Here is a 24,965-nt window from a genome sequence, read left to right on the forward strand (position 1 = left end):
AATTTGAAAATGTAGGGACTACATTATTATAAATCTAAAAATATAATGATGAATTTATTGAATAATAAAGTTTAAAGAATAAATTATTACAAACATGAACGTATAGGAACTAAATTATTACAAATAAAGTTTAAAGAGATTCAATTATTGCTTTCGAAAACTAATAATATTTTTTAACTAGATTTTACGAGCCTTCTCTCTAATAGTTTTGAAAATAAATAATTACGTGTTGTGTTCTTTCCTAAGTGAAAAATATTATTATTTTATAAAATTAGATTAAAAAAATAACTTGAAACGAATAACTGAGATCAATGATAAGAGTTATTAAAAATACAATGAAAAAAAGTAGAATCAACCTCAAAGTAATGGATCAAAATGATATTTTAATTAGAAATGTCAAATTTTCGACCTTGAGGTCGTTTGGGGCCAATATGAGATGATATATCTTCACATCCTATATCATCTCAGTGTTTATCTCACCGTCATTTTCCTTCCGTGTATCGTATATCATCTCAGTGCTTGAACATACTCGATCAGAACTCCCAGACATTAGAATTCTCCCCATCATATATCATCTCAATGCCCCAAACAGCCTCTAAGAGTTAGGATATTAGCTAATGTTAGCTGTGAGAACTAAGATTTAATTAAAAAAAAAAAACTGCCACGTTCTTTATTAATGTAGCTATTATGTTATTATAATGAGTAATTGTTGCACCAAATTCTATACGTTCCCTCCTCTTTATCTACAGAGAAAAAGTTTAAAAAAGTAATAATAAAAATATTACGTGACATGTTTTTATTGGGTGCTAGTCGGATTGCACATACGTTCTTCTTTATAATAATATTGATGTGAGACATTGGCAAGTTACACAAATATTAGTTGAAGAATAAATGGTTTTTTTAGTTCGACAATAAGTGACTTTAATGATTTAAATCTCTACCTTTAGATAAAAATAAAATGAACAATATTTAAATACTAAAAAAATTAAATTATTTTGTTATAGTAAGACGTTGGCAAATCAAATTTAGTTCCATAAGTTAATAATCATTTTATTATTTTTTAAAAAAATAAAAATAATAATTTAGGTTGCCAGTTAAACCTTAATGTAATTTCCTTTGAAATTGTAAACTCACATTCTATACTTCGAGTATCTCCCTCTTATTCAGTTTACTTGTAATTATATGATTGAAGGGGCAAAAATCTTATCTTATAACATATTTTATTTATTCACAATTATCAAATAAGAAACAACTAAATATTTACAATTTACAAATAAAAATAGCAAAAGGCATGTTCCATATAAATTTTTTAAAAAATACTAAAAATAAATACGATTACCAACGTCTACTCGCAAAAGACAATTTTTTTTTCCTCTCAGTACAGAAAAAGACAGAATTACTTTAATAAAACAACACATGAAATTTTGTCCTAAAATATACATATTTGGATCTACATTATCTTAACATTACATAAATAAATAAATCAAAACAACCTATTTTTTTTTATGATATCTTACTCATTGAAAATCTTTCTTTAACGACATGTTCATTTTCCATTCCCTAAGTAATTCTCTATCCTGACGATTTAAAAATGTCTCATAAAAAAATTACCATGGAATCAAAGAACAAAGAAAGATTTTATTGCATATACATTTTAAGTAAAATTTGACTTGAAAAAGAAAAGTATATATCAATTACGGGTTTAGCAAATTATCTAAAATCTCAATAAATAATCTATATTTATCTTATATTGATTATTTTTTTTATGAAATATTCTAAAATGACTTCTTTATTAGTATTTAATTTATATATTATTGATTAACTATAAGTTTAATGGATATTTTAGTCTAAACTTTCAAAGTTATGATACTTCCTCACCTATACTTCAAAAAGTTGCAACTATGTTTGGAAAGGCTGTGAGGTTTTGCCTATTTGGTTTATATGTTTTTAAAATGTAGTAGATGTCAAAACTTTCACCTTTACGTAGAATATTAGTGCTAATGTTGGAAGCTTTTTTAGCATAAGAAAATTAAAATTATAAATTAGTATAAATATAACTTAATTAGCTCATTATCATCTCAACAAAAATCAAAGGTCGAATCTTGATCTTTGCATATTGTTGAATTAGAAAAAATACACTGATAATATAATTATGTTAGAATTTATCACCCTATTATAAAACTTTAAAGGATACAAATCGAACATATACAAAAATCTCAATGTTTAAGAACAAAACTTATAATTTAACCTACAATATAAACATAGATCAACGATTAAACTTTTTTTTAGTTCAACACTTACATCGTAGGAGATCATATCATCAATTTTTTTAGAATGATAATTGATATGCTTATCTATCAACTATTGAGTTATGCTCAAATTGATAAGAGTTAAGACATTTGCTCATGTAGTTAAAGTTAAAATGTTTTACATATTTCCTGTAAAGAATACTGGGCAACTTAGCAAAAAATAATCATGTTGAATGTGATAAAGTACCACATTAGCTAGATAATTACGGGGATGATCGTTAGTATACAAGGGAGAACAACTATCTTGGTTGAAATCTTTGGGGTGAAATCGAAAGTAAAACTATGAGAATATGAGTGTTAATGTCCAAAGTGAACAATATTATACCATTGATCGCAAGATATTTAGAGTTTCATTGTTCCAACAAATGGTATCAGAGTTATGGCCTTAACTTAACTATGTTGGTTGAGTCAATATAAAAAGGGTTGTCTTAGATAAGAGGTGGATTGATAGATAATTCTTGTGGGAGGCTCGAAGTAGAGGATTGTTGTGAATCAAATCATATATTTGGTAAAGCCAAAAATTACCATATCTATTTAGATTTAGAATCTAATTGGATGAAATTGAAAGTTGACGGTATAGATTGATAATGTAGGAGTTTTTTTTTTTTTTTTTTGTCTCTAAATTTTTTTTAAAGGGAACTTGGTAAGTTTCCGTCACCGTTAAATAAAAAGTATATGGCCTCGTGATGATGAAACCTGAAACCCTTCGACAGCTCTTAACACCGTCAAACTAACTTTGACCAACGCGGCGACTACACAGTCTCCCTTCAAAACTCACACGCGCCGACGCCTGTGTTTTTTTTTTTTTTTTTTTTTAAATATTTATATTTATTTATTTATTTATAAGTATAAGCCATTGTAGAACCCTCCTCTTCTCTCACATCTTCAACCTCTGCTTCAACTCAAACTTCCCTTCCATTTTCTTCTCTCTGCTTCTCGCATTCTTCACGGCTATGGCTTCCTCCTCCGCCTTTGTCTTCTTCGTCCTCTTAGCTTTGGTCGCCGGCTCTCTTGGCCAGGCTCCGGGCGCCGCACCGGCCTCTTCTCCAATCAAGTCGCCGCCAGCCTCTTCTCCGAAATCGGCTCCTCCACCCACAGTGGCGACTCCTCCGGCTTCGACTCCGTCTTCATCCCTTGCTCCTTCGGCCGCTGCTCCCTCTCCTTCCACTGGAACTTCACCACCAGCTTTGGCGCCATCTACTTCTCCACCGGCTCCACCTACTGCTCCTTCGGAGTCACCAGTGAGCACTCCGGTTCCATCTTCTTCTATCTCAACTCCTCCAGCGCAGGCTCCGTCGCCGACCTCCACCCCTGGCAATGACGCTGCCGTCAACAGAATCGCCGCTGGATCTATCATCGCGGCCGTAATTTCCTCCGCTCTACTACTTTAAATGCGATCGGTCTGTCTTCTCTCTTCCGCTCTCCTTTGGAGACGCAGATCTTAGGGTTTCATTGTCGGCATTAGTCGTTGATGTAGTTTCCTTAGTATATTTTTTATTTACTCTTATTTTTGGTGTACTTAGGAACCGAGAGGATTAGACGGTGGCCGCTTGATGATAATTGTTATTTATTTGGATTTCTTGGTTTTTACTGTGCTTGAGTCGATTTGCTTCATTCTCATTGTTACTATTGTTACTAATTAGATCTCATATTATCTCTTAATCTGCCGGATCTCCGTGTTCTCATTTTCCTCCGACTGAATTTCCGCTCATCGAAGAGACGATAGCGGCGGCGAAGGTACAAAACTGAACTGTAATTTCTTTTAAAACCTTAAGAAATAAAGTGATAATAATGGAGTCGAAGACAGCTGGTGATTGTGGCTTTTTCTGTTAGCCCTCTTTTCTAAAAAATTTTGCGGTTTCATTATGAAAAAGGTTAAGAAAAACAAACAAACAAACGCCAAAGGGATTTGTAGGTCTGTCGCTTTGTGCGCCCCTACGCTTTCCCCATGTGCATTTCAACAGTACTTCGTCTTTTTCAAAAGATAACAGTTTCCCATTTGGGCCCACAACTTTTGGGCCCTGGGCCCATTTAGCCCATTTAATTTCTTCATTCATGGGATTAATTTTCTGATTTTCTGATTTTTTTTCATGCTTTAAAACTATTAGCTAAATTTTTCTTCTTTTCTCTTTGTTATTGTATATTGCTTTCTGTTTCTATGTGATGCATTTTTCTACTTGCTGTTGGATGTGTGAAAGAGAGATCTAAGTGTATGTTGAACTATTTTACTATAGCTTGTTTGCAAAACATAGAAAAATTGGGAATTGATGTTAGATCGTGTATGATATTTAAACTAAGAGGCCTGAAATGATCACATTTTACAATGTGAATGATTTTTTAATCAGAAGAAGAGAGCACTTTTTCTATTCCCCAAAACATGGCTAAAAAGTAGGAAAATTTTTATAGTATTTCCTTATTATATATATACTCTTTTATTTACATCAAAATAACCGTAATTCAACTTGCATAAATTATATGTTGAAATTGACCTCAACCCCAATTTTTTTTTAATAAAAAAGTTACTTCATTAACAATATGAACTTTGCTGTATTATATAAGTAATACTCTAGTGGTAATGATCATTATGTTAGGTTTACCATGAACGGGAATACATTACTCTACTATAGTAAATTGTTCCTACAAAATTAAGTCTTTAGATTTTGATTTATTTCATCTTTGAATTTGATCTCTAATGAAATGTTTCTTAAAACCTGAACCATAAGTTTTAGTGTTTCTATTGTTTTTTCCCCTTCAATTTGATTCCTAATCTTGTAAAAGTTCAAAAGTAATGAATTGTTTCTCAATTATGTACATATTGCCACATTGAAATTACTTGCAAAATGATGATATAACGTCATAACACACCATTAGTTGATCTAAACTCTAGCAATGCTAGGGATTTTCTTTTCCTTTGAAAATACAATGCCAGAGATCGATGTAACATTTACCCAAAAAAGAATAATAAATAATTTAGTCACTATTTATGATAGTACCTTTACAAGAGCATGGACATGTTAGAATCATAGTATTAAATTCTCCATAACGGGTGAAATAATAATGTCATAAATAAATCATAGACATGTTAACTTGTTTATAGAAAAAATCATAAAATGTTAACTTGTTTATAGAAAAAATCATAAAATGTTTATTTATTAATTTGATTTTTTTAAAAAATATTTTTTTTTTTGTATTTTTTCAAGAAATATTTATAGAAAGTTATAAAGAGTTGAGTATTTCTATAGAAAAGAAAATCACCCTCGAAGCTAAAAGGAATTTTGTAACTTTTTAAAAGGAAAAATTAAATTAAAATTTCTAACAATAATGTGAACAATAGACGACCTTATACCAAACAAATGAGAAAACGAGAAAGCACTGCCTCTATCCCGGCCATATTCAAACCAACGCCGGACTAAACACATAAAACATCTCAAATCTCAGTATATATATATATATAAAAGAACTCAACTTCTCAATAATAACCCACAGCTAACGCCAATGAACCTACCAAAATCGCCAAAACGGCCATGTAGAAATTGGGGAAAATGGACGACCCTGAATTCGACGAACCGGCTGGAAGTTTCGTTGTCGGCGTGGTTGTCGCCGGTGTTGTTCCGGTAGCCGAAGGGGTGTCAGTTGCCGGCGACGTTGGGGTGGTGGAGCTGCCGCCCCCTGAAGATGGAGTAGTGGAGGGTCCACCAGCGGCGACTGTGACAGAGAGCTTCATGCCGCCATCACAATGCCCCATGGAACTGCAAATGAAGTAGTGAGTTCCAGGGGTTTTTAAGGTGATGGTGGTGGAGCCTGAACTGTCGGAAGTTATGGAGTTTCCGGTGGCACATGCTTTGTAGTCGTTGGCACCAACTTCGTCTACTGTGTGGCCTCCTGCATAGTTGAACGCTGCCACGAAAGGTGGTCGACGTTATTTCCATGAGACAAAGAATGGATGGGTATAAGCTAACAGCTAACATGAATGCATGAAAGATGTTCGACGTTATTTCCATGAGGAAAAGGAGATGAATATGAGGAAATAAGAATGCACAAAAGGTGTTTGACGTTAGTCCATGAGAAAAGAAATTTGAGAAGGAAATATAAGCAAATATAAATGCACAAAAGGTGTGCGACGTTATTTCCATGAGAAAAGAATGGACAAAAATTATTTAAATTGCCCATTTGGTTTTGAAATTATCTAAGAGGCGAACATGAATGCATGAAAGATATTTGACGTTATTCCAATGAGATGAATATTAGCAAATAGGAATGTACGAAAGGTGTTTGATGTTAATCCCATGGGAAAAAAATTGATGAATATGAGCAAATGCGAAAGCACAAAAGATGTTCAAAGTTATTCCAGTTTAGAAAAAGTGGAAGAAATGTTAGCAAACCAAGTTTGTCGCCGATGCCGAAGGTCTTCCCTGAAGTCCATGTGCCATAATCAACCCCGAGAGACCAACCAGCAGTGTCTCCGACTGTATAAACAGTAGCCAAGTTCGGCTGCACCATGCAGAACCCAAGTACCAGGAGGCAAACAAGTCCGGCATGGAAGCTCGCCATTTTGAAGGTAATAAAATTTAACAAGTGATATGCGTTAGAATAGAGTTTGCTAGAGAGAAATTTCAGGATGCAAACAAGAGGATTGAAGGCTTTGCATATATATAATGGGGAAGAAAGTGGAGTTGTTGTTAGGAGAGTCAGTGAAGTTTGGTGTTAATGCAAATAATTTTGGTAGTGTGGGGGATAACTTAAGTCATACTTTTTACCTAATACTTATGGCAAGTACTTTTCACCATGACAATAATGGTAATTTGGGAAATTTAGTTTCATATGAAGAAATTTTTAGTTTTCTCTAATTCTTTAAACCTCTTGAGGGTGTTTGGCCGTTAGGTTATAATAGTCTGTATCTAGGGTACAGATTATTGTAGTTTGAGTTATAATATTATGTGTATTAAAATGCAAACTATTTTAATTTGAATAGGAGATAATAAACACCGCAACAAAGAGAAATTTGAAATACTTTAGTTAATGATAGATTATAATTGTTGGAAATACCAACTCTTATAATTGGAGTCTTAAATATGGAGTGGAGAACCCAAACACCCCCTTGACACGTTCAAATATTATCAACCTCGTCATTTCTTTACGTTCTAATTAAAACCATTTAATTATAGTTACATCTAGATTCTAGATTTAGCTTGCCATATCTTCAAGAAACCATTACCTCTCTTAGGCTGTTGGAAGACCCAAAAAAAAAAAAAAAAAAAAAAAAGTAAATGGTTTACTTAGGCAAACATGTCGATTACTTTACATGTATTTAGGACCAAATTTCTTGACATGAGTCAATGATAGGTTGTGTGCAAATGAAGAAATGCATGTGAAGCTGGCTTGGTTTTGTTTGTCTAGACAATGATAGTTTTGCTGCCATTTCTTTGGGATTAATGTTGTGGTTGTTGTGGTAGAAAGTCATTGGGATTATAATGACTAGAGAAAGTGATTGAAAAGATGCAATGAGTTTTAACACCATAATTTCAAATTGATATAATTATCCTTTGGAGGTGGCATGAGGCATAATGAATGCTTCATGTTTACTAAACCTACATGTCAATGAAGAATTAGCTGTGAAATTGGAGGAATTAAAATGACATGCCAATTTCTTTCTATTTTAAATTCAAAGATCAGAGACTTCTGAAAATTATTCGTCAAATCTCGTTTGAGATATTGTCACCATCCCAACAAGAAAAACTTGTTGACTAATCCTGATTTAATGTATTTTTTCTCTCGACTAATTATAAATTTAGTCCCTATTATTTGAAAAAAGTTGGAATATAATTGTTATTGTTTAATAAAACCACATATATAATTTCTATAGTTTGATAAAATCCTCATACATAGGGACTATTTAGGAGTGTTTTATTAAATCATAGGGACCAAATTTGCAATTAGATTACCTAATTAGAAATTTAGTCTCTATGATTTGCAAAAAGTGTATGATTTTACGATTTGATAAAACCTTATAAATAGTCTCTATACTTTGATAAACATCCTCATACATAGAGACTAATTTTAGAGACTAAGTTCTAACTTTCTTTAAATTATAGGGATCAAAATTTATGATTTAATATTTTATTTTTTAGGAAGATATAGATACAAATGAAAAATTTGAATGAAAATTCTAAATGAACCAAATTCTGACAATTGAACTCTCACAAATTAGACATGTTGATGAACTTTTTAAACTATAGTCCATGAATAGAAATGTAGTTGGTTATGATATAACATTTCACCAAACGAAGTAAGAGTCAAAAAAGTAAAAGGACCAAAGGAAGTCTATCATAAGGAAGATGAACTGTTAGCATTATTGTTTAAATGAACAAATCAAGGTGGTTTGGTTCAACCATCCCTAATTTGTGCATTGCCATTAACATAACTCCACGTGAGTTGTGGCTTTAATGGGACCCGTTGCCTTCAACCCAACCACCCCACTGTTATTCTCCACAATTTTCTGCCTTCACAATGAATTGGTTCATTGTGAAACCCTAGCAAAACTGCCCAGTGCTAGATTTGTGCAATGTAAACGGTAAGATTACCTAATGATATCCATCCTCTCAATTTTTTTAGGCCTTCCGTTTACTTATCCGAAACCGGAATGAGCTAAAATTGTAATAAAGATAGTATTTTGGTGTTATTTTCTTAGCCCCCAACTTGCCTCAGATAACATAGACTATTATAGCTCACTCAATATTTGGGACTCTCATAATTATAATAGTCGAAGTTCCCAAATACAGTGAAACTATTAAAAATCCTCATTGTTCACGGCGTTTACTATTTTGTAACCATTTTATCTCCTTATTTGTAATCCACACTAAAATAATATGCACTCGAAACAAAGGCTATCATTAACCCAAACTAAAGTAGCAACACCCTAACACAGCAACCCAAACAGTTCCTTAAAGTTCTAAAGTCAAAATTAGATTGTCATTGGTGTTGCTTTTCTAAATATTCAATTCCCACTGGAATTTTGACAAGAGTGCTACCTAATTCACAGGAAAACTTTCTTCTTTTACCTTTTCCCTTTGTTCTTCAACTGAGAAACCAAGACAAGAATGTTCTGAAGTGGGTGTTGAACAAGCTGGAAAAACATGTATTCAAAGGACAATCAAGTCTTGCTAGCTCAAGATGATGAAGCCAACTAGAACTATGGTTTGAGGAGTCCAAACTGTGGAGTAGGAAGATTCTGGCAGTGGTTTAGCTACTAACTTATCAGATCAGTCGCAAAACAGAGCTGATACAATTTCACAGGCAAATCCAACATTTGTAATTTATGAAGCTCACAGTAGACAACTCGAATGAAAAGGAAAACAACATTTGTAAGCAAAAATTCACCAAAATTCAGAAAGAATCATATAAAGGTTTCAAAATGCAGCCTTACCGCATGCCAGCTTCAAAGAAGAAAAAAAGAAGGAAAGAAAGAGAACAGAGAGGCAGCATGGTAATATGAAGAATGTATGAAGCTCTAAAGAAGAAGGTCAAACTTATCATGGGTTGAACAAGAACAAACAATGAACACTGCATTTGTCTGGCACTGGCATCTTCACTTTTCTCCAGAAACCACATAACATCGTCCAAATACTCGATTCCCATTGCATCTTCACACTGAGGGATAGCCAGCATTCATGAAACATGAATCAACAAAATGTCCATTCAAATGCTTCAGCTCAAAAGCACTTGATTACTTAAAGCATTGAAAGCAATCATCTAAACAACCAAACACTTGCAAAATAAAAAATCAAAATGTACATATTGTCCTTTGATGTTCTCGCATGTGAAATATAGTACACATGACTGTAATATAGTACACATCAACAAAAATGCATATTGGAATTGTAATATAGTACACATTAACAAAAAGTACAATACTGAGCCATGCAATATAGTACACATCAACAAAAATGCATATTGGAATTAAATTCACCCGCCAACCTATCTAAATAAAGCAAATACGTAAAGATCAACTTGCACCGATTGTCCTTCAAAGTTCTTGAATCAATACAATACTGTGACTATGCAATAGAGTAACTCCCCTCGAACCTAAACATCCTCGAGGGAAAATATTGAAAGACGAAAATGAACACAGCTCATGATCATAAGATGCCAATTCAAGTGTAAATGCCAGTTCTCCCACTGCTCCCTCCGAGCAGAAAAGGAGGGAGGGAGGGAGGGAGGGAGGGAGAGAGTTTCTCCATCTCAAGTTTTCAGAAAGGTGGCAAACATGTCTTCATTACTCACTCTCCTCCTTCCTAGCTCTTTCGAACAGTAAGGTCATTAGGCTAACATGGGTAAAATAATGGCCTCGAATTCTAAATTTGCCACAACTTCGAGAAAAGCTATGTCAACCCAACATCACCCTTTGAACAAGTATACACTGCGAGATTTAACTTGTTTACGCTTTTAACATTTTAACTAAGATTTATGGTGTCAAAATCAAAATTAGGCAGAATCAAACATGTGAATTAGCTTTTTATGATCTGAGGGATGAGCAAGCAGTAGCACGGGCTCAAGATTCATAGCCAATTTAATTGATGATAAAGCAAGGAAAGTTGGCTCTATTTCAAGAAAGAAGAATAAACAGATGAATTGCAACAAAAGAGTACGGTTCATAACAAATTAACACAAAAAACCATACACCAACTAACAGATTTACCCACTGACAAGGTGAAGATGCATGTTACCTCATTCTGGGGCAATTGTTTAGTAAACCATTCATCATTTTTCTTTTTGAATAGGAGATAGAATCTTCAAAATGAATCAAGGGGGATCAAAATGGCTAAATTGAATCGCTGGGTTGCATTCAAATGAGTAATGATTTCAGTGATCAAGAGAATATACAAGTATGTAAGTTTAGTGTAAAAACCAATGTATGCCTGCAAACTAAGTTTGAAATGATAAAGACATTCACAATAAGCAATTCATAACATTACATGTGTGTTATACCTTCTCCCATAAGACATCGGTCACTCTTGCATGATATATAGAACACCTTTGGATTATCGAAAATGGAGTGTGTTCATGTTTGTTCATTTCCAAATGGTGCTTCCCCTCAAATATCCATGACTTCATTAATCAATTGCTTCAGAAATTCCCTCAGGGGAAAGACTTCAATGTTGATTGCTTCGGGAATTACTTAGAGAGAAAAGACCAAAACTCTTGGACTGAGCCTTACTTCAGGTACTCCTTGGGAGATATGAATCTAAGAAATAATAAGACCTCTAATGATAAATCCAAGAATATTACAGACTTCAAGGGGAGGATTCCTTTTCAGTAGCTAGGTAATTCTCTTAATGTAGCACTTTGATAACTCTCTCTCTACCCAATTAAAGTGAAGAAGAGAGTTTTTTTGTAATCATCTTGACTCGCGGGGGGGTAAGATTTCTCATCTTATCTACTCTCCAATCCCTTTCGTCAGTATCCTTTTAGGTAATAAAATTTTACTCATCCAAATATATGTGTCTATATTTAAATTCCTTGGGTTTATTCTTTTTTTTAAAAAAAAAAAAATTATTATTATTATTATTTTTCTAACTATATTCATTAGTAGAATGATCCTAGTGGAACTATGGAACCTAGTTCATTCGTATTTATTCACTAGTTAGATATTAAATTCAGACATTAACATCCATCGATAAAGCACCATTAAGACTTCACCTAGCAATAGAGGAAACGAGATTAAATAAATATCTTAAATCACTCAAGGGAATTAGATGCAAATCAATAGAGAAAAGGATACAAAAATGATCTAATATACACTCGTTAGTTCATACGGATTTTTTTCCAGTGATGTGCGCTTTCTGTTGGGGTATCCAACTTTGAATCCTTTAAACATTAGAGGTTGGAGATTTATAGGTAAAAGAAAAAGAAAAGTGGCATAATCCTTAATGGAATAACTAGATAGCATTACCTCCAAAAAAAGAAAAGAAGAAGAAGAAAGAAAGGCTGATGGCAAACTCCTTAGTTCTTCCATTGAGAGGCTTCCGTATTTCAAACTTCAGCAGCGGCATTGGCTAGCTCCACATCATCAGTAGATGCATCTTCAGACTGGGATTTCTCTTCTGAGGGAAGTTTCACAAACTGCTTACTACGTGCAACACGAAGCGATCTCCCCATGAAAATCTACACATCAGCAGATGAAGCACCATAAGAATGCTGATATGCACATTTTAATGATTCTATGGCTACTCATTTAATAAAAGAGGCAGTAACAATACTGAAATTACCTTCCCTTGAAACTCGGAAATAGCTGCTTCAGCATCTTTCTTGGTTTTGAAGGCAACAAAACCATATCCAGAAGACCTTCTCGGATTCTCATGAAAAATAATTTGTGCAGAAACTACATTACCACTCCCTGAATCAAAGAACTCCCTGAGGTCTTTTGCTCTTGCTTCAAATGGCAAATTTGCCACAAACAAATTAAAAGTAACGGGTTTTGGTTTCACGGGAGGGGAGGGTTTCTCCTTTTTAAGCTTAGCATAATTGAGCCTCAGAGTACGACCCTCAAATTCCTGCATTTATGTGAACCATTTTATTAAATAAAGCCAACAAGAGTTCAAAAGGACATGTGGGAATTTATCAGAAACAAGTGCAATAATTGGGAGTGAGAGGCAAATGAATCAGAAGATTCGTGTTTGATACGGGAAGTGACAATCTAAGTTTTGAAATGAATGGAAAGACCATATACTTTGCTTCAGCCCAAAGTAACAAGGTGAACTGAATTTTTAGTCAACAACTTGTTCCTTTGTAATAATTTATCCAAAAGCATAGAAGAAGCAACACACTAGATACGAACAGCTGCAACACACTAGATACAAGCAGCTGCTACACACTAGATACAAGCAGGATGCAAGTTTTTAGTTCAGTTTTTCTGTTTCATCAGCTTCTGGATCACACACAAGCAGATCAAAATATTCCTTAATTTCTATCACGAGTATTCTTCCATAATGGAGGCTAAACATTGTTTTAAGTCTCAGTGACGAAATTGAACACAATAAGACAATTGAAAATATTCAAATTAAGAAAAATATCATCCTGCTTACATACGATTCGAGATTGTTAAGCGCAGCAAGGGCCTCCTCCGGTGATCCCATAGTGACAAACGCCAAGCCCCTGTTTCTGATCTTGTTATACATCGAAAGCTGAGAGAAAGAGATCGATCATCAATTTGCAATAGACCAAAACCGTCAAACAGAAATGGCAAGAGAAATGTTCTTTCACAGAAATAAACTAGAGTTAGTAGAGTTGCATACCTCAACATCCAGGACAGTACCATATTTCTCAAACAGAGAACGAATGTCCTCAGGAGTAGAACTCCAAGGCACATTCTGAGCAAGCAATCTAGTTTGAGAAAATTCTTCAGAATCAGAAGGCGAGCTCGCAACTGCTTCGTCTTGGGAGGTTGAGGCGAACTGGAAAACAAACTTGCTGGTTCTCTTACCCCTAATTGAAATTAAAGGATTGTGGCCGATGGAAGTTGAAAGAAGAGAGGGAGAAGAGCGGGAAATAGAGAGATTGAAGTCGCCATTGATGGGATAAGATGGATTTTGCGGACATGAGAGAGGCGCGAGAAAAATCAAGTGCTGTTGTTTAGAGCGGAGGAATGAGGAAGATGAAGAACAAGGAAGACGAACCAGAGCCATTGCCGGCGCTCACCGCACTCTGTTCACTCTCTTCTAGTTTGAAAGCAACATAGAGCTACACCAATACGCCATGGATTTGGATAAGGAAGCTCGGAAAAGGCTAAAAACGGCGTCGTTTCTGGATATTTTTCCCGAATTCGGAATAAGCCATAAATATTAATTTAGATATTTTGATACTAAAAAAGTATTATTTAGATTTAGATAGCAATTGTGGATTGTTTTGTGGAAAGTTTTTTTTAGGACACGGAGATTTATTACATATTTGTGAGTAATTTTAAAATTATTAAGATTATTTTTTCGAATTTAAAATCATTCTAAAACACATTTTTAATCACTTAAAATCAATTTATTATTTAATTTTACATATTTAAATACATTTTTTATGCTATTAAAATTGATTTTAATAGATTAAAAATACTTTCCGAGCAATTTTGAAAATCACAATAAAAAATCGAGCAAAGCTCTTGTTGGCAATCTCTACCTTTAAAAACTAGATAAAAGAATAACTAAATCGACTCCCTTAATTTTTATGGAAAATCTTTGACCTAATCTCACTCCCTTAATTTTTATGGAAAATCTTTGACCTAATCTCACAAAATTTAACAGAGAATTAGCGTGAGATGAAAAATTGAATGAGAGTACGACAAACAAACAAATGAACAAAAATGAAGACTCAATTATAACTCACACATTGATAAGAGTAAAAAGATCAGACAACATTGTTTTCTTGCTATTGGTAGCACGTATGGATTCCGTACTTCACGTGTTAGATACAAAAGCCAATATTTTATTAAAACGAGTTTACAAAGATTTTCACATTTAAATTAGTGGATGAATTTAAAAAAATTAAACAAAATGTACAAATAGCAATACTTAACCAAATCTAATGAAATTGAAAGTTCAAGATGAAATTTAATATATTTTGACAATTTTAAGGGTAAAATACATTCTTTTACTAAATATTTTCTACCTTTTTACGTTATAATTAGAATGTATCTAACTTCCCTAAAAGGAACTTGAAATCATCCACCCTACGATAGAAAATATATGCTTCAAAGAAATTAAACAATAATAAGTTAATGCAATAGAAACCTCTAGTAAAATGCCCACCTATAATCCAACAGATAAAATACATTACACATGACTTATTCATTAAGTGACTCTGACACTGGCATCCCAAAAAGGAGGTACTATCAAATCAGATGAATTCAATAATGGAGGCTTATTGGCATCCCAACCTTCTTCTTTCAAGATCTACCCGAAAGAGTATCTAGTGTTTTTTTAAGACCTACACATCAGTATTCAAATCCAAAGCCTAAGTATGATTTGGCGCAACAAGAATTCAGGTAGATTGGCAGTTGGCACGAAAGTAAGAAGTCCCTTGATAACATTGAGCAGCAAAGAAAACACATAAGTGAAAGAAAGGCTCTTCCATTTAGAAAAGCTCAACATCATAGTTCTTACTAGTGAAAGATATGTCAATAGTATCTGGTATTCCAATTCTGCTATGTTAGCTCGGTCAGATGCTTTTTTTACTCCGGCAACAAATTGCCACAAGGAAAATGGAGGGGGATGACCTGTGATTCTTGGGTTTCAACTACTTCTTTTGCATCCTCGAGTCCGGGGAGTTATGTGGCAAAGGCGAAAGAGGTTGTCGTGCCGAATCAACTTCACTAATAATAATCTTCCCTTCAATCGGACTACTGATTTTTGGGCATGATTTTCGCTTATTTGACTGCATAAGAGGTCAAATATGTCACATCTCAAATAAAAACACTTGACAAAAACTAAAAGTCCATTTTTTGTTCTTTTGTTTTTTTTTAAAATTAAGCTTAAACATCTAATCTAATTAACTCTATATTTTCTTTGGTTAGCTTTTCATAGTTTTTCACTTCTTAAATATACTTTCTTAAAAACACTTCAGATTATAGCCAAGTTTCATAAATGTATATATGTGTGGCACACATGTACAGATGAATATAAAAAATAATGAGAACTTTATTTCTTTTCTATGATTCTAAACTAGATTTAAGTTTGGCCCTGATTTTTTTATATGAGGTAGTATGCATCTCGACTAATATTACGAGATAATCCCCTTGACAATGTACAGATGATATATCTGTGGCCAAGAAAACTCATAATATCTCTACCACAAATTGAAATCATTCCCTCTAATGATTCTCATTCCCACTAAACTCTATTATAATCATGGCCTTCATTGACCACTCGGCCTGGTTAAGTTTAGCCATGATTTTAGAAACAGCTTCAAAGATAGATTTGAAAGGAAGGGGGAAACAATCATAAGAGAATCGAATACTGTTTAAAAACAGAAAACAAATAGTACTATGTCGTAGATAAGTTGAACTTCCACAAGACAGCAGAAAAGTACACAGAATATAGATGATTCTCACCTTGGCGGCAGATCCACTGTTGGCCTGCTTATCACCGGAGTGTTGTATTTTATCTTCCCGATACCGTTTCAACAACCTCTTATTCTCCTCATCAAGAAGCGTATTCTCTTCATACAACAACTTCACCTGCATAACTAGCATAGCATAATAACGCTACTATTGGGGCCAAATAAGGATTCTTAAAGCATACAAAAGGCAACAATCCCGTACCTCTTCTTCAGCTCTTTGTAGATTTACCCTCAGATGATCACAATCCTTCTCAACGGCCTTCATGTATGCAGCTAGTGATAAAGCCTTTTGAGTTGAAGGCTTTAAGCTAGGAGAAAATTTCAACATAGATTAACAAAGTTAGAACCCACCCAAACACCTTGAGAACTTTAATATTGAATTGCATTTTTTGTCTTCTACCATCCATTACGTTCTTTTCAGTTCCATAACCTTCAGTGGTGTAATGATATAATGAAAATAAAAGTTTACCAAAAAGAAAAGAAAAAGAAAGTCTCACCAATTCCACATTTCCATAAGCTTTTGGCTTGAATCTTGATCACTGCTTGTTTCTAAAAATGCATGAGCAGATGTAGCTCTATCGTTAGAGTTACATGTTGGTAAAACCAACTCAAGTAAGTTATCCTCCAAATCTCTACCATCAGCAGATGAATTAACCTGAATCGTTGTAAAACATGCATGTTCATCAATTTTAACTTCAACCAGTTGTGGACTGAAGTAAATGTGTAATCAACAAAGTAGTTGATTTTCTATGAAAGGACTACAAAGTAATTTTTTGAGCTTTAGATAAGACCATTTTTATCCAGATATCGACATTTTATATTTTTAGTGCAACAAATAAGGGTAGGGGAGATTTGAACCTCCAATTTCAAGGGAGGTTTACATACCAATTACTGTTGACCTATGCACATTTTGGCTAATTATATACATTTTATTGTTCTTTGTCCATAAAAATGATCTAACATTGAGCTTAAACAATTACTTTACATCAATTCACTAATTAGAGCACTTAAGTCCCATGATCAATACTATATGACGATGACCCTTCAGCTAAAAAAAAACAAACAATCAGAGAAAGGAAACAAACATTGCAAACAATAGCCCAGGTGCTAAAAAATCTTTTAGCATAGCACCCAACCTAAAATGGAAGCCCGGCAATTAAGCCTGTGAATATCCAAAGCCAAACAATCTAGGATGCAATCTTACACACGCAACTACACCCCACATGCATTTTATAACACAAATAGGATCTTGCACTACACTGCCCAGAGAATGGAAGTTCTCACACCTCCCTTCTACTTAACCCGAATTGCCAGTTTGATACCGCAGATATCATGTCCTTATTAGTTGCACTTAACTTTCTTTCCATTACAGAAATTGTGAAATCCTCACGAATTATCTCAAAAAATGCTATTTCATTTTTCCATTTGCGTAAATAAAACTAACAAGACTACGAGTTCTACAGATGAGAGGAGATGCAGTTACCCTTTTCATCTCGTATTCATGTTTAAAGAACTGCAGTTCATCTGATATCCGTCTAACCTCCTCCTCCAATTCATGAACACGATTCTCAGCCTCCCTCGCACGCTGATCCGCCTCGTTCCCAAACTCCATCAAAGCATCTCGGTCATGATCATATAAAGAACACTCTCTCTCCCATTTCTCACATTGATTCGAAAGATAAAAGCACTCAGTAGCCAATTTCCGGTTCTCATCGACAAATTTCTTCAGAGCTTGAGCGTTCATTGTCGCTTCAGCCTATCAACAACGAAGTAAAAACCCATATCGTGAGAAAAAATGAAAAAGGATCGAAGAAGAACGAAGAACGAGAAATCAACAACACATACGAACCCTACTGCGCTCAATCAACTGGTCTTTTTCTTTGATTTTGGACTGTAGAACGTCGCAATAATGGCCAAGCCGCCTCTGAGCATCCTGAGAGACACGAAGCTTCAACTCCAACGTCTCCGCTGACACAGGGAGACCTAATGCATGATCTATTGTTTCCTTGATATAATTGTCAACTTCCGGAGGAAGATCCATCACTGAATCCTGTAAACCCTAGCGAGCTTCAAAAATTCCAAATTGCACAAAACCCTAGAAATTAAAAGACACTGGAAAGCGAACGGAGATGCCTATGAAATCTGAAAATCTTGAAGAAGAAAAACAATTCGGAAGTGAAACCAGAGAATTCAGACAGAGTTCCCCCAACTCATTTCAAAATCTACCGTAATCGAAATTTGTGGCCTCCGAGATGTAGCCGTTATGGCGCCACTTTGAAATGAGAGCATATCGCGTTCTTGGGCGGGTCGAACGATTACTGCTTCCTTTACTCAATATTTGAGTTATATGGATTTATGGACGTTACAAGCCCCTCGGCCCACACGGCCCAACTTTCCTTTCTCATTTTTTTTCTTTGAATTTTTGTGAATAACATTATTTTTTTTTAAAAAAAAAAAAACATAGCCAAAATGATATTCAAAATTCTCGCCAGTATTACTATTTCAATTTAGTCACTTATGGTGTTGGCTATTTTCTCAGTATAATAAATATGAGGTGAAAATATTTAAATTTTCGATCTTAAAACAAATAGTATATGTCAATTACTGTTGAGTTACGTTAATCTATATTGTCAACTTAAACTTCATTCTACTAAATTTTAAATTTTAATGAATTTGTGAACCTTTTAATTTATTTTGTTTTGTATGAGTGTATAATAAATGATTGTGAAAAAATATGAGAATTTGATTGGTCGTAAAATTTAGAATATCCAAAACTACAAATAATTGATTTTTTTAATAATTTTGATCCATCAATTTTTAATAATTGAGTAGGTATAATATTTGTACTTTAAATTCAAAACAAGAATATTTTATTAGTTAATATGTTTACTATTTTCTATGAATATTTCACTAGTTAATAAGTTTACTATTTTTTTTTTTTTTTTTTTAAGAAAGTTCAATCGTTCATTTCTACAATTTGAAAGTGAAATTTTTTAAGTGGAATGATTTATCAGATATAAACTTAAAATTTTGAAAACTCCGTTTATAATTAAAGAAAAAAGAAAAAAGAAAAAAAAGAAGTTGAAAATTGAAAGAGAGAGATGGTTCTTGTAATATATTGTATTCAATGAAACCGACTCGACTAATATGTAATGCATAAAATATAAATCATAAGATATAATTAGATTATTAGTCAGCGATACTGAGAAAATATATGTATATATGTATGTAATATATAAATTGACAGGCTTTTCAATATTATATATATATATATTAAGGAAATAAAATTTTCTGTATGGCCATGACGTGGCAGATAAGTAGAGGGTGGTGAATATAAATACTATAGAATAGAGAGTTGGGTCAAAATTTTAAAATTATTTAAAATTTAGTTTGGTCAACTCATCTGGTTCTGGCGATACCCAACACAAACTTCCCTTCAACGATCTTAAACTATAAATATTATTTAAACTTCAAATGATTGGACGCGCATGTCGTTGATCATTACAAGCTGCACTTATGTTATTTTTATATTATTGTCTTATATTTATTTAATATTTAAAAAAAAAAAAACAGTTGTCCTACTTGTCTATGTATTTATATGGTTAGACGTGACTATTGAAATATGGTTTCACAAAAAGTATGTACTATCAAATTTTATACAAACATATTGATATTTTGTTCCACATGATTAATCATAGTTTTCGTATACTTAAAAATGATCTTTCAAAGGTGATTTTAAAATCATCAAAATATTATAAGAAAAATAAATATGATGCATTATATTTGAAAAATTATATAACTAAGATGAGAAAAAAAAAAGTAATAAATAGAATGACATATAATCATCTGTTAATTAATTATTAAAAAATCAATTTACAAATATTTAAATTTTTTCTAAAATCAATTCAACATTTATCAAATATTGGTATTTGAAAGTCAAATGATTTTAGCAATGACAAAAATAACTTTGATCGTACAAAAATCACTTTCAAACACACTCTTAATTTTTAAGCTTCTAATTTTGTAACAATTTAAACTAGCCTCGATCTTTAATACATATCAATTTAGTTGTAGACTTTGTGTGTTTATTTTTGTTATATATAATTATAATGTATTTATATACTACTAAATGGAGTTGGAATATTATTATAATCTACTTTGTTAATTGAGCTAACTTATCTTGACAACTAAAATAATTGTAAATCATCGGTAAATAGTCTTAATTGATTAGCTTATAGAAGTTGAGGGTTTAAGTATATACAATTACTAATTTGAAGTTTAATCTGATGCAATTAATTAGTAGTTTAAAATTTGAGGATTTGCATCAATTGTCATATGATATTTTTTCTAGTGAAATTAACCATTAGAAGTATTTTTCAAACTTCAAAAACTAAAATATATATTATGAAACTTTAAGAATCAAATAGCTATTAACTGTACACCTTAGACTAAACATTTAGTTTGTCCTTAATAACTAAATAAAATATTTAATATTGTTTAAATCCATCATTTTTTAATATGTGTTTATAGAAAAATAAGGTTACGTTTGGTAATTATATAATTTTTTTTATTTCTACCTCTAAATTTCTTTATTTGTTATTTATTTTTTATTAATAATTTAAAAAAACAAGTCAAATTTTGAAAATTAAAAAAATAGCTTTTAAAAATTTATTTTTATTTTTTAAAATTGACTAAAAATTCAATCAAATATGAAAATCACTATAAGAATTTCTCGGAAAAATATGTTTAATTTTTAAAATTCAAAAACAAAAAACGCAATAAATGGAAGCTAAATGATTTCGAGATTTTTTTTTAAGCCAAAACTTGTCCCTTTTTCTCTCTCTCTAATTATATTCCAAACACTGTACGTATTTACCAAGTCAGCCCTCCAAAAGATGAGAACGACATGTCGTAATTCAACTTCCCTTTCAAGTTACGACCCGATGGATGAGCAGTGATTGTCGTTGGACGGCGAAAAGGATGGCTCCTGTTTTGTTGTGTAACTGCACTTGCATATTTGTTTTAAACTTTTAATAAAGTTATTTCAATAAATTATTCTACAAATCTCTGTCCAATGTTAGGTTAGTATCATGATGTTTAAAAATTATATTTTACTTGCTAATGAAGTTTGTTTTGTATTTTTTTTTTCCATTTTAGGATTACTTGCTAATGAAGTCACTCAGCCGGTGTTATTTCAAGTTTTATTCACTTTGAACCTTTTGATAATGTTATTGTTTCTCGTTTCCTATGTTTTGTTTCTCATTTTTTAAGAACTAAAACATAAATATGTTGGTAACTATTTTTGTTTCTTATTTATTGAAAAAAAAAACTAAAAAAAAAAAAAAAGAAACTTGTTTAATAATCATTTATTGTTTCTCGTTTATTGTATTTTTTATCTCTAACATTTTCTCTTATTTTATAGTTTAAATATAATTTAATTATATAAATTAAAAAAATATAGCATGCATTTGAATATTAAAAAATAGTTATAAAACTTTTACATTACCAAATACACATAAGTCTCGATGCAAAATTAAATCAAAATTTTATTTAGTTAATAATTTAAATTAAGTGACAAAAAAAATGATACTGAAAGTGAATATTTAGTGAAAAATCAAAATTAAAAGTGTAAATCTTAAAACATGTGAACCAAATTGAAACAAAACTCAAATCTAATGTGAAAAGTTATAACTTTTTTAAACCCCATGACTAAATTGAAACCGAACTCAAAACTTAAAGAGTAAAAGTGTAATATCTTTAAACCTATAGACTAAATGGAAACTATGCCTAAAACAACTTAAGTTCATAATGTACTTTTTGAAAGTGATGACAAAAATAGAGTACATAGAAAAGAAATTTCAAAAGTAAAGTGGTTAAGAAATAAATTATAGAAGTAGGACTGGAGAAAAAAGTATCGACAAAAATAAGGTAGTCTAGGATGGGACCAGGTACACGATTTTTATTAATCCAAGTCATTACCGCACCATGGGCAGTAGATGGCTGCCATGTCAACATATGCGTGGACTTATGAAGGAAGACCAAACTCGTGGATCTCTTCCACGATTTAAGTATTTTTTTTTTCAATTTAGATTTTATTTTTATTTTTAATTAACAATTTTCTTCCTTGTTTTTTCTTCCTTGTTCTTTTATATCACACTCATTTATTAGATCTAGTGTCTCAAGATAAAATGTAATTTCACTAGTTCTTTTATTTCAAGATAGAAGTTCACATGAAGCTAAAAATTTGAATTACAAGTCACTTAAATTTTGCACATGGTGGTTGTCTTCGTGTTCCTTTAGATTAGCTTCACCTTGTTGTTGTTTTTGTCTACAACAAATACGTCTTCATCAGTGTTAGAAACATTGAGTCGTCTTGTTTGCTTAATAGTTCTACATTTACCAAGTTTTTATCATATATTGAACTCAACTCTGGTAAATTGTGTTGTACTAAATACTGGTGTACATCTTGAGCAAAATTATTCCTTATGATGAGAAAAAATTAATACTAAATATTGTTCAAATCATACATTTCAAAAACGTAAGATAATAAAACTCTTACCATGTAGTAATAGTAAGCGTCGTCAGGTGTGACAAATTGTCTCGTGATTGAATCGTACTAGGAAAAGTAGTCATCTGATATAGCTGGCCCATTTGTTACTTCTCTTTGTGCATAACGATCATGACATGCACACTAGAATGATACATATTCTACATGAATTCGACGTTGATCTTGGTCGTGCTTACCTTTGAAATCAATCTGGTGTAGTGTTGGAAGGGTTTGCCACAACAACGGTATTGTTTGTTGTAGACCGAACTGTCTCAACACACGATCTATAAACGGTGATTTAGAGCCTGTAACTGAACTTCTGGATGATGATCTGGCTAGCAATGGTGCTAAAATGATAACAGAATAAATATATACATAAAATAATACCTGACACTAAGTGGACAATGATCCAGGGCCTGCAACTGAACTTGAGGTGCTACAATGTTAAACCTGTCATAGGCCCATACTTGTAGCAGTATCGATGCCCTGCTATTTTCAAAGCCTGTGCATTACTTGTCACACTCCTCCCCAGATTATCCTTTTATTCCGAGAAGATATGTGAAGACAGTAATTGTCAATCCTCTTATGACAACTACTGCCAACATACTATTGTATTCCTTTTTCCTGAGCACATGTTAACCCGATATACAGTTTAAAACTTATACTCAATGTATGCATAACTTCAACACCAATTTTAACTTAGGTGCTACAGCGTAGGGAAATTCACATTTATTTACATAACAGACATAACGATATAAAACGTTTGAGCTTGCAATCCTTGACACAACTCTACCTTGAATCCACATGACATATACAGACAAAACCAGGGTTGAACAATATAGTGGACCACCTAGTCCTCAAGTTTTTCGAGAAATCTTGTTCAATGACTAACTGGAAGATCTACTTGACTTAGAGAAGTCGACCGCTACTGGGGGGAAAACATTTAAACACGTGAGCTTGAAATACTCAGTGATTGAATATTTAGGAAAACCTATTTTCGTTCATAAGTAACATGAACATGCTCATAAACATTTACATGATCATAATTAGGGTTTAGAAAATATAACTAGAAAACATAAGATCATATCAAATAAAAACCCTGAAATAAAGCTTATCAGTATCATACTGTAAAATGCCACTACTTCACTATCTGAACATGAGGGAGAGCCCTTTTGCTCAATCCCTCCTACGTTAGCCTAGACTGGAGAGTAAGATCTTTTGCTCAATCACCTTCCAGCCTAAGTTGAGAGAAAGCCCTTTTGCTCGATCTCATCGATTTCAATAACATAAGTCATACATGCACGTAGAGTTAGATTGGGTCATGACTATTGAGGTTGATGCCCTAAATCTCGTAGGTCCTATGGTTTGTAATTGTAATGTACAAAATTTTTATTTGTGTAATAAAATATTTGATGTTTTATTTTAAAATTAGCTGCATTAACCACTAACTAATAAAGTAACATCCAAGATTATCTTATAGCTTAAACATGTATCTAGAGACATACTGGTGGATCATGTTTTAAGTGATAACCTAAATGGTCTGTAGTAGATGGATAAGACTGGATACCTTATCCTGGTGACACTACGAGTATAGCCTGCTTTGTAGATTTTACAATTGTTGTAAAGTTCTCTAAATGATTTGATCCTGATCATTCATGTGGATACATAGGAGCGGGAATATTCTATACAAAGGAGTTTGTATAAGATCGGACCACAAAATATTTAGTCTCATTATATAACATCATTCATAATAGAGACTTACATTTCACCAAGATGACCATAAGTAACATGACTTGAATCCTGAGTGAATTGTGAACTCCTTCTGCCTATGAGGGTGGTTCTTTGATTTGTATGGATGAGAGTGACCAGATCGCCGACTCAACAAGTCTACAATTTTGGGGATTCGTCTGATTGGGGAGTTGGGAGCACAGCTACACAAGAAGGAATTCACTCCTTCCCCTGTGTCGGGGCAAATAGATAAGTTACTCTCTTAAGGGCTAATTCCAAGG

At 32.8% G+C, this 24,965-nt stretch overlaps 3 protein-coding genes across 3 annotated transcripts; all 3 read right to left on the reverse strand.

The window, feature by feature from the left end:
- Positions 1–5,591: 5,591 nt before the first annotated feature.
- Positions 5,592–11,550, reverse strand: LOC120085776 (blue copper protein-like). The gene is made up of 3 exons (XM_039041960.1): positions 11,295–11,550; positions 6,692–9,956; positions 5,592–6,206 (listed from the first exon to the last, which is right to left on the reverse strand). The coding sequence occupies exons 2-3, from the start codon at positions 6,858–6,860 to the stop codon at positions 5,779–5,781; spliced, it is 597 nt and encodes a 198-aa protein (XP_038897888.1). The 5' UTR covers positions 6,861–9,956; positions 11,295–11,550; the 3' UTR covers positions 5,592–5,778.
- Positions 11,551–12,031: 481 nt separating this feature from the next.
- On the reverse strand, positions 12,032–14,075 carry LOC120085774 (31 kDa ribonucleoprotein, chloroplastic). The gene is made up of 4 exons (XM_039041959.1): positions 13,601–14,075; positions 13,391–13,489; positions 12,575–12,859; positions 12,032–12,470 (listed from the first exon to the last, which is right to left on the reverse strand). Exons 1-4 carry the CDS (start codon positions 13,988–13,990, stop codon positions 12,339–12,341), a joined length of 906 nt encoding a protein of 301 aa, XP_038897887.1. The 5' UTR covers positions 13,991–14,075; the 3' UTR covers positions 12,032–12,338.
- Positions 14,076–15,066: 991 nt separating this feature from the next.
- Positions 15,067–18,724, reverse strand: LOC120085209. Its single transcript, XM_039041101.1, has 6 exons — positions 18,259–18,724; positions 17,893–18,165; positions 16,907–17,064; positions 16,612–16,717; positions 16,402–16,527; positions 15,067–15,725 (listed from the first exon to the last, which is right to left on the reverse strand). Exons 1-6 carry the CDS (start codon positions 18,448–18,450, stop codon positions 15,588–15,590), a joined length of 993 nt encoding a protein of 330 aa, XP_038897029.1. The 5' UTR covers positions 18,451–18,724; the 3' UTR covers positions 15,067–15,587.
- Positions 18,725–24,965: the final 6,241 nt, after the last annotated feature.

This window comes from Benincasa hispida, chromosome 9 (assembly GCF_009727055.1).
Source record: "Benincasa hispida cultivar B227 chromosome 9, ASM972705v1, whole genome shotgun sequence".
Taxonomy (NCBI): domain Eukaryota; kingdom Viridiplantae; phylum Streptophyta; class Magnoliopsida; order Cucurbitales; family Cucurbitaceae; genus Benincasa; species Benincasa hispida.